Source organism: Nothoprocta perdicaria, unplaced genomic scaffold (genome assembly GCF_003342845.1).
Source record: "Nothoprocta perdicaria isolate Ctin4 unplaced genomic scaffold, notPer1 scaffold_175, whole genome shotgun sequence".
Classification (NCBI taxonomy): Eukaryota; Metazoa; Chordata; class Aves; order Tinamiformes; family Tinamidae; genus Nothoprocta; species Nothoprocta perdicaria.
This window is the reverse complement of record NW_020454927.1, coordinates 547,070-561,449: the sequence shown is the minus strand read 5'-3', so window position 1 is coordinate 561,449 and position 14,380 is coordinate 547,070. Positions and strand designations below refer to the sequence as shown.

The 14,380-nt window shown below is 36.4% G+C and overlaps 1 protein-coding gene across 1 annotated transcript in view; it reads right to left on the bottom strand.

The window, feature by feature from the left end:
• Positions 1–267: 267 nt before the first annotated feature.
• Positions 268–14,380, bottom strand: part of NKAIN3 (sodium/potassium transporting ATPase interacting 3) — a 328,125-nt gene continuing 314,012 nt past the window's right edge. Inside the window, exons 7-8 of the mRNA XM_026036279.1 lie at positions 3,641–3,724; positions 268–888 (exon numbers count right to left, since the gene is read on the bottom strand). Of these exons, the coding sequence (XP_025892064.1) occupies positions 875–888; positions 3,641–3,724 (98 nt within the window). The 3' untranslated portion in view covers positions 268–874. The remainder of the gene's footprint in view (positions 889–3,640; positions 3,725–14,380) is intronic.

The following is a 14,380-nucleotide window of genomic DNA, read 5'->3' as shown; positions in this document are numbered from 1 at the left end:
TACACATTTCTAGATTTTCTTGTTTACTTTTAAATTAAGAACAAAATTAAAAAAAAATCCCCAGAAGCCCCTAAGGCTGCAGTTTATGCCTTTACTTTACATTCATGTGTGGCTTCTTCCTAGGAGATGGAGGAAAAGAGTTTAAAAATGTGCAAATCACAGACATCTAGACAGCTCTGCATTTAAGGGTTCCTAGATATTGGCATCCATACAGGATTGCCATTTTACTTCTCTTCAGATCACAGAAAACTACTATCGGTGGGCTGAGGACAAGAGAGAGAGAGAGAGCCATACACAAATTGGAAAAATTAGATGAGTATTTTAGTGCTGGAACATATGGCCAAGACTAGTCATAGATCAATTTCTACCGCATGTAGTAGTTCAAGCAATATAAAGAGTGGCCATAGTAAATTTTACATATAGGATTGAAAATGTTCTCTTTTACACTATTAGTATTTGATTCCCAATGCATATTTTGATGTCAAAATTACATTTTGTGAACACAGTCTTGACCAGGCCCAGTATGATTCCATCAATCAAGAAATACTAACTTCCTCAAGAAAAATGTATCTTTCTCAGAGTTTTCACTGTTTGCTTTGTTTTTGTGCCTTAACACTAAACATTGTAAAAATCTTGAAATTAAAAAAGAAAAATTTACAATTTACAGGTGTCCATATAAGTAAATTATTCAAAAATTCAAGATCATCTACAAGGAGCTACCAAATAACAATGCTGATAATGAGCCTGTGGGAAGAATAATCCACATGCCGTGAGGAACGGATGAGGTGTTTCTTCCAGAACAACAAGTCACAAAGTTAGTCTTTTCTTCTATCATATTTCTTCACAGAGAGCAGAAGCCTTGGGAAAATGGTGATTACTTATTTCGACCTAAAAAGAAGAATATATGAGTTACTTAAAAATGAAGATTTCCATACCTTCTAATCTATCTTTTACTTTGCGAATATAAAATCATTCCAACCAAAGGTTAGTTATGAACAAACAAGCAGATATAAAATCCTCTGGACATTAATTTCCTCAGCTGCAAGAAATACAAATAAGATCAAGAATACATGGCTGGATATGAAGGAACAGCTTTGTATTTTGGTTTAGTTTAAGATCAGGTGCACCATACAGGAAATAATTCTTTTTCTTCGAAGAAAAATCCTGTAGCTGGTAAACCATGCTTGAAGTTCTCAAAATAACAGATCCTTTTCAGATTAATATATTTTAACAGTAAAAGCTTTCTGCTCACCAGGCTATAAAATTTGCACATGACCTGCTTGCCAACACATACATTCACATTCACATTCACATTCACATTCACATTCACATTCACATTCACATTCATATTCATATTCATATTCATATTATTTACAGTCCTCACTACAATCACATGCCTTTATTAACCTGTGTGTTCTCACATATCTGCTTGAAAATCACCTTTTCTTGTGTAACCTAGAAGAAAAGCATGATGCTCATTCACAGTGATTTCACAGTGGTAGAGTGTAGAGGAACAAACAAATCAAATTCACAATCAATCACAGCAACCCCTCRCATGGTGGAGACTGCTGCACTGTCAGGGTTTCTCAGTCACTGGGTCAATCTGTGAGCAGGAGCTCGYACTGTCCTTAGAAATGTTATTTCTCCTGTGCAATTAGAGATTCAGTGTCTCTCCAGATAGGATTGACCAAGGCTATAGTAATAGTGGATCAGATCTAGTCATTCAAAAAGGAATGGCAGGAACAGAAATTTTAACCTCTGGCAGCCATTAAAATAAATAAATAAAAATTGAAAAAAAAAATGTAAACCAAATTGCAGTGTTGTTTTCTACTTCTAATCCCCTAGTTTCTCTTTTCCATCAAGCAGCATGTGAAAAAAATCCTCATTACCACCAAGTGACCTGGCTGTTGATGTTGCACTTGAAACATGAAGACACAATAGTTTTTAGTCCATGTACTTTAGCTCCAAAGGGAACAGTTTTTTTTTTTTTTTTTTTTTCCCATGCCATCTCATGTCCTCCTTTCTGCACATCTTAATTTAACCTATACAGTTCAGGGTAGTGATTCCACTCCTGCTTGTCTGTAGCCTGATGAAGATACAGGAAGAAGCAACAGCAATCAGAAAAGCTATGATCATTCATATTTGCATGAAGAAATGTTCCTTGTGAGAATATGTTCAAGTTTAACCTCTTCCCATGGGTGAAAAGAACGCTATTTTTAGACATGTTAATCATTAATAATTATGGCAGCACTAAGCATATATTAAAATGAATATGAGTGCTCAGAAAACACTATACATGTCTTCTGCATAGTTTCATGAGGCCACAGACCTTGTATTTTCAACTTGCTATGTTTAGTTTATTTATGAAAGAAATAAGATAAATGAATGAGAAAGGGAAAAATGGATATAAAGTCAAGCTATCATCTGTAAAAAGTACATGCTAGTCTTTCCCCATGAGCAGGGTGGTGAAGATGGCAAAAGATTTTTAACACTTATCAATAGCAACCATTTTTTATGTTMACCTCTGTAGAAATGGAGTTTTTAACAGCATGGATACTAGAAGTAAAATTTCTTAGGGAGACCCTCTAGTTTGCAGCAAAAACAGCATTTCAGGAAATATTCATGAAAATGCAGATTCCAGTACAGGGAAGCTACTACTTCCACTGTAGGTAACATTATGCCAAACGCCAAATCATTCATTATTGCTTATTTTCATATATTAATGYAATTCCTGCTCTAGTGTATGATGCACAAAAGGCCCTAAGGTAAATCTGAAGACAGAAAGCATCAGGCTAACAACTTACAAGCACCTCACAAGAATTTCTAAATGAGTATATTCAATTTCAACAATGTCCTTTGAAGTATCACCTGTTTGAAGTTATCTGAGCTTCTGCCAAAATATATGAACTGCTAATATCTTCCCGTACTTTAATTTATTTCAACGCAAAATGGTATGCATTTCCTAATGGAAAATACTCTATAAGGYAGCAGAGAGTACTTTGCTGGCAGAGACTATGAAAACTATGCTTTAACTAYAGGAGCAAATAACTGAGAAAAAAGAGCTAATGAAGTTCCAGTGAAAATCTACAGATCGATTTGAAGCTGATTAGTAGCTTTTAAGCATTTTTTTTCCAGCAGCTAGTCAAACATATAAAAATACATACATTGCTTAAAGTTCACTAAGCTTAGTGGAGTTTGTGATGTAATTATGCTATAGATAAATTCCTGACAAATGATCATTTTAGTAATGAGCACCAACCCTACTTTGTGATAAGAGCTTCTGCTTTCCTATAGGTGGGTTAATCTCATTAGTGCTGGTGTAGTAGCAGCCACACACTACCCAAGTTCTTACTGAGAAGTCAGCAAGTGACTCCTTCCTTCACCAATAGCCTCTCCTTGCGCTAAGCTAAAGCACAACATGGTGGACGTAGTGATATCTACTAACCCTTTCTTTAGCAGATATGCCCCCAATGACAGATTGTACACTTAATCACATGTTTTATGTGGATTATTTTTTAATTAGGTTATAATTAAAATATAATTMAATTATTAGTAATCTCATGCCAAAATTATTTCAGGAGAGGGTTAGGTTTCAGTCCAGTTAGAAGGATTAATGTGGTCCCTTGGACCAGAACCTTACCTACGGGCTTTAGAGGCTTTAATTCAACATGTTCCTGGGGGGGTTGTCGGTAGGAGTATGTGTCAAGTCCACCTATGAAATCAACTGAAAATACAACAGTTCCAGAAATGAACAAATGGAAATGAAAATATGTCAACTTAAAGATAAATATGGACAAATTATATTAAAAAAAAAGGTCCAAACTATTAAGCACATGTATAGGTTTGCATGCCAGGATTAATCAAGTAGGTAAAAATACTGTGAAATAGGCTCACAGAAGGCTCTATACTCTGTCTTTGGGGTATATTTGTCACTGTGCCTGGCAAGGTAGRCTATGAACTGACCCATGAGTTGCTCTTACTGCCGCTCTTGCTTGCAATAAGAACACTTACAAATCTGCCGTGTATGTAAATAGTAACCAATAGGAGTTAATGCAGCTTTTTCTTTTTAGGTTCTCAGTATATATTTCATATTTCATTTGATCCAATTCTTTTTGAAGCATTTAGAAATTTAGCCTGTGGAAACGTTAGAGTACTTAATCTCTGTGAAACACCTTCACCCAGGGTTTTACAAATCCATGGAGTCATGGTAATGTAACAAAAAAAACAGCAGTGAAAACCAAAGAGGTTACACAGGGTTGAGATGAAACTTGTGAAGTTTATATGTGAAAAAGMAACATAATCTTTTGTGAATGAAATTCTGCAGACAGGACGTATTTTCAGAATCCTTCCCCACTTTGTCTTAAGATTCCAATATCACATATAATGCGGAGATACATGTTAGTGAGAAATTTTTAGTTCCTTCTGTGGTCATGTTGATTTAGAAGGGCTTTTATTGTTCCGGTGTAGATCTGGGAAATTCACAGCACGTTAGAAATCTTTCGCCACATGGAAAGCAATTGCTGTTTTTTTGCACCACAAGAATATATTTAGGTCCTAAATAAAATTAGATCCTTATTGTGCTAATCTCTACATGAGTATTTAACAAGAAACATCCCCTTTTCAAACAATGTATTTTCTGGGTAAACAATGTAAAGGACTTTTACCAATGAAGGGATGTAGACATAAGGCTTAGAGATTGAAGGACTGAAGAAAACTCCCCTGAAATCTATGGAAATACACCTGTTTTGTTTAATCGCCTTTCCTCTTGAGTTCATAAAGGAGTAGCTTGGCTGAAAACTGAATTCAATGCATTTCAGTTATGGGCCATCATCTTAGCTGTAAGGACAGTTCCTTAAAACTCTTCAAGCAGGATGTAATGCTGAACAACTTGAATGTCAACCCTATCCGACAGATACCTTCTTCCACTATACTGTAACGAAATAAAACACCATACATGGCGACTGACATAAGCAGTAGTGGGATCTTTGCAGATCCATTTTTAGAAAAGGTAGTTTTTCAAATATCTGCTTGTCTAATACCATACAGGCCTTCTGATTCATTTTTCAGAAGCAATCATGTTCAAGTAATAGATTCYGGTTGTTTGGTTATGTACTGCAGCTTTCTCCGATATCTGAATAGGATTATTTTTTACTGGGGGCATGTGATACAAGGAGTTAGCAAGTACATTTTGGAGATAATTCAGAACCACTTGTAATTCCTTTCCCACTGATAGCAAACACAGTCCTCTTGCTTCTGTAAGCAGGAAAAGAGCTTAAGCGAGATTAAAATAACTAGTACTGCTATCACCAAATCTTTCAGAGAAATAAATGAAGTTAACACGCATTAATGGTTGGAAACATATATTTGTTTTTGTCTGACAAAGAAAATATATTTAATAACACCATCAAAAATGTTCAGAGGTCAGGCACTCACATACATATAGATGGGCCTTCATCTTTTGCTTTCCAAGATAGGCGCTCTATTCAGCTAAAGCTGAAGCTTGACTTGGACCTCATATTAAGACCATTCTGCACACAAGACAATGAGATGYGCTATATTCTGTTACATATTCTATTTTTTGGATGGATAGTTGATAAATCTTTAATATGAAAATTCATTGTCAGCAATTTAAATTTCAAATTAGTTTTCATTTAAAATATTCAAACTAATTTTACCTGATGTTTCCCACTTCTGTCTGCTAAACTCCCAGGACAGAGACCACAAGGGAATGGCAACCATTAAATACAGAGTTTTAAATTTTTATTCTCATTCTGTGTGGAAACATTACCATGTGCCTTTCAATTCAAACAGACATCTGAGATATCCAAATTTAATCAAATAAAACCTTCTATTTAGTGAACTTTAGGTTGTATACATGCATTCCTTTGTTTAGATGGTCAAGAGTAAAAAGCTGTAACAGTGGTATAGGTTTCCAAGGGGAAAACATTAGACTGAGAGTGATATTGAATAATTGATTTTGTTTTATTTGTGACCTGGTTAATGGATTATGTATGACACCTGCCATATATTCATAGGACTACATCAATTWACTTCAGAAAGCTGCATATGCCTGGAAGAAAGTTCAGTAAAAAGCATGCACACACACACACATCCTAGGCAGTTCTATTCATTAAATTACCTCCTTGCCTGAATTCCCCTCCGAAAAACCCTATGTACACACACCCACATACACAAAAACAACAAAAACAAAACAAAACAAAAAATACTATGACGTTGGCATCAGAATATTCTGTCACTAGAAAAGGAATACCCCATGGAGTATAGTCATTAAGTACAGTCATGCAGAGAGAATCTTAAAGTCCCAGGGAGAGGATTTTTTAGCACCCCACAGATAATAGCAGGTTACAGCAGAAACTGGTTATTTTATCTGCAGCTGGCTGCAAAACATGATCCATATTCCCAGGGAATTGCTCCCTCCTTGGGTCACCTCCGTTCTGTGGTCATGCTGGATGCCTAATGGCCAGTGTGAAATGTGCTTTCAGAGTTCATTACCTGCTGCGCTTGCAAGTGCAAATCCACACTGCTGTCCACTGCAGGTAGTCTATTAAAATGATGTTCAGTCACTCATGGGTCACCTCCGAAAAAGAGTTGTCATCATCTGCTTGAGTGCATAAAGCACAGAACACTGCTGGCTGAAGAAGGTGAACCCACTGTCATCAGTAATTTTTGAGGGCTATTCTTTTTTAGACAGCTGACACTCAATATGCCTAATTAGTATTAATACAGTGCATTCACGTATATGCCAGTTGCAATTTCCTTTCCTTTGTAGGTTGTGCAGAAGAATCAGAGATGTGGGGAAAAAAAAAAAGATCATTTTTCCTTTCCTACACTTTCATYTCAAGTTCAGCTTCTCTGAATGTCCCACTGACCTGTTGGCAGGTCCTGTGCACAGAGCTGCAGGAGCTTGACAGCCCATTGGTATATTACTATATATATTTCCAAGTAGGCATGTCTGGAGGTGCAAGGTATGAACAGAGCAGTGGTGTGTGGATCACACAGGTCTTAGTAAATCCTGCAACAGCAGTCTCTGGAAAGTATCTTTTTTWAATAGCAACAATATAACCCAATTACTTTAATTAAGGAAAGATTGTGAATGATGGAAGGTGCATTAAGTAAGTGACAGGGCAAAAAGGAGTCAAAGCCAACATGAGAGAAAAASCAAAAATCGAGAATTGATAACTCAGATTCTGTGTATAAAGTCAARGCTTACTTTGGACTTGCCAATGTTTGAATTTGTAGCTTATACAAACTTTTCAGATAAGCATGGTTCATTTTCTGGGTCTCACTTTTTTTTTCTGTTGCCTTTCATTCTTAAGAAATACATTGCTCTTGTATCTGTCTAATCTGAACTAGACAGATCCACCCAGCTATCTGTCAGGAAGAACACTATCTATTCTCCCATCTTTATAAGAAGTCTAAGCACTTGAACCTCAAATTATAGCAGTAAAAGACTCCTATAGTATCCTACATTTCTTTGCTGGGTCCCCAAGATAACTTATTATACATGTGGATGACCACAGGAGGGAACATGCATGTGAGATAATTAAGAAAGAAGTGACATCAGTAATAGAATGTGACACTGTGATTTTTTTTCTGGTTCTATAAAGTGCTAGCTGACAGCAATCAGCTTAAGGCAGAAAAAAGTGACAGAAAACTACTAGAAGGCAACCATTTATGTGAATTTTTATTACTAAAGGCTGGAATGGGAATATTTCAAGGTTCCACAGTAATTTTATCTGAATTGGCACTGCATATTCTCTTTATTTTTCACCCAGTGAGATAGCTTCTTATTTTAAAAACTGCCCCACATTGTAACACGAGTACTGTTCTGATCACCACACTTTTTTTTTTTTTTTTTTTTCAGGACTATGCTGAAAGAAGATCCCTTTCTCAAGTCGCCTTAAAATAGTCCCAGCATGGAAATTTTAATAGATGATCTTTGCTGATGAACAATCTCCTTATTTTTTTCAGTTTTCCGATGTCCAACATATTAACATCAGGCATGAACAGGTTTTTATTTTCTAAGGACACTGAGGCCCTGTAAAATGAAAGAGGTATGAGGAATATCATAGATATTGTTCAGACCTCATCACAGATCCATCTGGCCAGCCTGGAAACATCTTTCCAAAATGTTCTCTATGCCATGTCTTGGAAAGCTGTTAACAATTCTGCTATTCCTTTGCCAAAGCTAAAAGGCAGCCTGCCTCATTATATTTATTTATTTATTTATTTTATTTTAAAGGAAGAATTCTCCATCACTTTCAAGTCATTAAGTTCTCTTAGCCTTTGTCTGATAAAGYCCCTAGAGTATGATCACCGCACATGAAGTCTATACACTTCATGTAATATCCTTGTCAGAAACTTATCACTCATTTAGGATGAGGAAAGAATGTACTTTAAACTGTAAATATGTGGAATTTTTTTAAAAATTTAAGGTTAAGCACATATATATTTTTCTTTACACTGTTGTCTACAAACTCCATACTTAAAATTTATATTGATGAGAATAGGTACATATTATACTCTCTCTAAATAGATTTCAGGGCCTATTTTTTAGCAAAGCAGCTTGGTCTGGGCATCAACATCCCTTACATCTGTCATGGTTGGCTCTGACTTATGTACTCCTCTGCAACGTTGTTGTTACAACGTATTTCTGATTTTATATTTTCTTCCTACATAGGTAGTTATTCTGTTCTTCATTTTAATAATGCTACCATTTTCTTCCTTAATTTTCATCTTGATGACTAAAATACTTTCCTAGTTATTCTTAACTAAAGGAAAAAAGTTTATAGAAATTATAATCAGTTCAAATAAAGAAAGCTTTTTTTTTTTCTCCCTCATCCTTGTATATTAATGTAGTATCATTCATTCTAAAACAAGTTGGTTTGAAAAAAAATTAATGTTTTGTGCCTGTAACCAAAGTGAGTTAGAAATGGGCCCAATTACATTTTCCTAGGTCACTTTTATCCAGTATGAAAATGAGAAAAATGTTTTTTTTTTTAGCTCACATTGCTTTCCCTAATTGTTGATTTTTCACCTCTCTTGCTGCCTTCTCTTTCTAAAGCCCTTTGGAACAGAATGTTCTGTGATTCCTTCTTTTTTTACCATTAAATTACTGCCTGTGCACTAATTAAGTTAGCGCAGGAAAAATGACCTATACGTATGAGATGTTTGACACCCAGAAATGACATCTACATGGATGGAGAATTACATTTCCTACCAAGGAAGAGCCAGCACCACTGAACCCTTGCAATGCATGTCCAGTCAGCCCACTGACATGGCAGCCCAGGTAATCAGGAGGAGGAACTATTTTTGTGCCTAGAGACTTCACTCCCACCTCAGAATAAATGATTTTCATGATAAATGTGTCCATGCTCGTTTCAAAAGAGGCAGAACTCCAAAGCTACTTCTTGAAGGTGTACTTTGATCTTTTTTCTGTAGGCTTGTGTGTAATGTATTAGTGTGCCTTTTCATTTCTGYCGAGTTTGATCCCATAAACTACAGTGTTCTTTTAAAAATGTTTAGTGTAGATGCTAGGACCAACAGGAATTGATCTCTCTCACTTACAGGTCACTGCTAATTTGCAAGTTAGGTATTTTTTTCCTTCAGCTTTTTTTTCTTTTCATGTTAGATGATCCCACAGGGTTCTATTTTTGGCATTTTGTTCTTTATATCCATAACAAGACTTTTGCTTCAGTTATTTGTTGGTATGATACAATTATTTATCTTTAAGAAAACTTTKCAGTATCTCTGTCTTGTAATTATTTATTCAAGCATATCTCAACTGAGTACATAATATGGATGTAAGTGCATAATATGGATGCCTCATTATGTRAAACTAACTTCCCCTTAATAATGCAGACTCTATTCAGCTCTGTAAAATAATAGAGCRTAAACTTCCTCAAACAGTGCATTTATAGGATCAGATACATGAGATAGAGGTACATTTTTYAGATCACTTGTGCATTCAGAGTAAATGATTTCTATGTAAAAAAAAAGCATATCTTCTATCCACAGCAGCAGAACTGCTGTGTAGAACAGAATATCATTGTAAAAATKTGGGCTATGGCATTTGAGGGACTTGAGAGTAATTTTTGGTCCCATCTTCCAGGGATGAAAACTGACCTCCAGATTTCCTGCCAACATGCTCTGTTTGCCTCATGTGGGGAAAGTGAGAGAGAGGCACTGTAAGGACCTGGCAGCTCTGGGTCAGGCAGGAGCTGCTGAGGGCAAGAGGGACCTGCTGCACAGCAGGTCTTTGCAGCGAGGATGGACAAGGACTGGGGAGACTGAGCGGAGTTTGCTGCAGTACAAGAAGCCAGTGAGTTGGCTGAAACTCAGGCAAGATGCACGGTTCTCATACCGCACTAATACAGACAAGGGAGGAAATGTCACCAGCCTCTCATTGCTATTCTCTATGATCCATAACTTTGAGTTTGCAGTTTAAGAAGTGTGTGAGTTTATAATCCAATTAATTCTGACTTTTCTTGAGTTCCGTGTTGTGATTTTCTTTGTGAGTTCACTATAAAAAGGTCTATGCATATCCACTTCAAAGCTCTGGCTGGCTTAAGTTCTGTCACATTCAGCCTGTGTTGCAATTTTTCTTGTCATTCTTTTATGTTCATACTTTTGATTCTTTGCTTTAAAATCTGCTTAATGTCTCTGTCCTTCTGATGTCAGTCAGTGTGAATTTTATTCCTCCCTGGCCCTTTCTTCCTTTATTACTAGCTGACTTCGTTAGGGTGCAGGTATACGCTTCCGCCTTGAACTTGACACACATACTAAAGGACTTACTTCTAGAAGCCAGAGATGCCGTGTACCAGCATTTCCAGGAGGATTCTGCTCCAGTGACATCAYTCTTCTTCCACCAAGCACATCATGCTTTTAACATTGTTTTCCACTTTAGATGAGATAATTTCCACTTCCAAATCCTCCTAATCAGTTACCATCCTGCCTTTGCCCCCATAACTATCACTGAAATTTTGCATACAAGTCCAGCTTCATCCCATAACTTTCCTCATCATCAGGCGGCACCATATGCATGTTTCTCCCTTTGTGGATCCTGCTGACAAAGTATGGTGCAGCTCCTTATGAAGCTGGTTTACCACCACACATCCTCCAGGGTTACAACTTCTCTAGACTCCAAACTATCCTTTTTGCCTCTGTTAGGCAGAATATGCTGCCTCCTTTGCTGGAGCCTTTCTCTGTTAATCCCAGCAGGAACTCCCTAACTCTGTCTCTGACCAGTGCTTCTCCCTTTTGATTAATCAGAAGGTAAGTTGCAGGGTCCTAAAGTGCCTTCTTTGAATTCAGGTGTACAGATCAGAAACACAAGCAGATTAACTCCCTCTGGGATTTGGAGATTCATGGTCATCTTTCAAATTTTCTCTTTCTGAACTAGCACAAACCAGCAAGGTCTTCCATTTGTTCTTTCATATAGCTTTTTCCAAGATGGGGAAGCTAGCAAAATAAGCCATTTGTTGATCACAATCATGTCAGCCATACCTAGCCTCAGTAGATGCACTGTCAGTCCTAGCCTCAGTCTTCCCCAGGGCTTCTAATCATTCAGAAGAAATCCAGTAAATCCACTAATCAATCACACCCAAGTGCAGCTATGAGTAGTTTGCCTCTGTGAGCACTTCTCTGTTAATGGATAAACCTATTGTGTTTTACACTGTTACTGCTTCTGTCCTGCTCTTCACCTTCAAATTGACTAGCTTATCTCTTAATATCTCTTTTGGCACAGCCATCTTACTCAGCAGTTCAAATAAGCCTTCAGTAATTGAAAATATGACTATCTCAGGTAGGGAAATGGAGCCAAAAACTGAGAACATATAACATTTGGAACTTGTGACCAGTAGCCTTTGCATATACAAGGGAAAAATATGTGTCAACAAATACAGTGGCTACAAAGTGATTTTCTCCTTGCTTGAAAGGCTTTATTGTCTTAGGGGATAGATGAATAGATGAGAGATGCAAAACTGAATAGTCTATAACAGAGTTAGTATCCCTTTTGATTTTGAAACAACCAGAGAATCGATCTTTAATGATCAAGAAAGTTCATGTAATAATGACATCATCAACATAAAATACTATCGTGGAAAAAAATGAAGTAGAAGATTTTTATGAAAACTTAATTTGAACTCTTGAATTACAGTCCTTTAAAATAACACATTGTCCTAATTAACAGAATGGTTATGGAGAAAAAGAAAATCTGTGGAATCCAATGCAAAGTTATAGAGTCATGATACGAATGGTGAGAGTCACATAGTATCACATAGCTATACCCAAAGATCTGAACTGTAAAAGAGGCAAGAGGGAAAACAAAAAAACTAAAAAAACAAAAACAAACAACAACAAAAAAAAACCCACAAAATCCACACACATGTATGGAGATTGCAAAACCAATCATATATGTTCTGATTCAATACAGCATAAGGATGTAAAATGAAGTCAAACGAGAGTCCAGATATGACCTAGGTCACAGAGTAATGGTAAGAAAAGACTTCTCATGATAAAGAGCTAGCAAAGCAGATAAGCAATACAGACTAGATACAATAAATTTAATGTAGAATCTTTGAAAAATAAGTTTCTAGATAGAGGTAATAAATTTCATTTGACCAACTTACTCAGCTGAAAAACTGTATCAGATGGATCAACTGATTTAATAAGAGATTACACCTCTTGCTGTGAAATTTCCTTCTCTTATATCTTAAAACAATTAGGGTTACATAGGACTATTATCAGAAAATCTGAAAAGTACAACGTTTAGATAGCAATACCAGGTTTACAAATAGGAGGAATTTAGCAAGAGTATTATATGAAGGTTTGAAGATATGATAGCAGAGACACAATAGAGAAACAAGGAAATGATTATTGGAAAAAAGTAAACTGAATAGGGAAAAGAGGTTACCGAGAATTAAATTACTATTTTTGTAATGTTTTAATGTCCTTTCCCTTGTTCACTGACTGTGGCTCTTCTAACAACACTTTGTGATATCTCCTTTATGCTAGCCTTTCTTTTGCTTTGATTTAATGAATAACCAACATTGCTATGTCTTCCTTTTCCAAAATCAAGCTAGCTACTTCCCTTGGTGGAATATTTTGACTACCTGTATTCAACTTAGACCTGAGATTTTCAAAGTTGGCTAAATATACAGGATAATAAATCCTCAATTAGGATTTTTGACTTTGCTACATTTTGACAGAGTTGCCAAAAACAACCATCTTTCAAAATTACTAAAAAAGAAAACTTCCAAAATTAACTTAGTATTACCTGAAATTCATAGCTTAGTTCAATATACTTCACTTACTCTTGTCCTGCTTAGCCTTCTCTCCTGGACTTTACACGTCAGCTGATTTGCAAAGTGGTTGAGTTGTTTGGAAGGCTTTGGGACCTATAATGTATGATCTTTTCTCTAGGATATTCTTCTAAAACAAGAAATCAGAAACTTTGTATTTCTTACTACTGTATCTCAAAGTTTAGTATTGGTAGAAAAGAACTGTGAGCAAACCTTAGCTTTTAAGACAACTTAATGACAGTCTCTCAGCTTAGCTGATCTTTATAGATCTATTTTCATTCTTGATGAAAAAGGCAAGGAACTTCTTTCCTATAAAATAAAACTTCAGATTTGCTCTAACGCTCTTGTTTTCTCACACAGGATAGGAGCATAAAGCAAAAGGCACTGAGAGCTCAGATCACTAAATTGCTAATTCACGCATAAGTCTTTTAAGTGAAAACATGCTGAGATATTTATAACAGGAAACAGTGGGAATATTTGTCTCAATTGCAGCCGCTCGGCTCGCTGAATCCCAAGATTCCTTTCCAGCACATAATCAAGATAATTTATGGCCGTCTCACTGCAGGTGTGGAGCCTGATTAATTCTCGGTTAATAGTCCTCTTAGCTCAGCACACCGTGTCGCTACACGGACTCACCATTCAGTCCAGCTTCATGGGTCCCACCCTGAAAGCAGCACTGGAAGTTATTGTAAGACTGAGCTCTTAGGTCTGATGCACTAGCTGGGATAATGGAAATTACCACTCAAGCAACAATAACCATGAGATAGGTGTTATTTAAACTGAGACCAGAAATGAGAAGAATCTATTTCCATAAAACTTAGGACTTGGGTGTCTGATAGTACTTACATAAGAAGACTGAGAGTCTGATATATTTCTTTTCAAGCTCCACAAATCGAAACAGGCACAAGGCCATTGCAATTTGGAAATTAAAAGTATAAAAAAAGTATAAGATTGGGAATGGAAGCAGAAAATGGATTTGAAAAGAGACTTAATTTTAATGGAGAAGCTGGGTGAAAGCTAGGGACAGGAGCAGGCACTACTTAGGCCTGCATGTGATG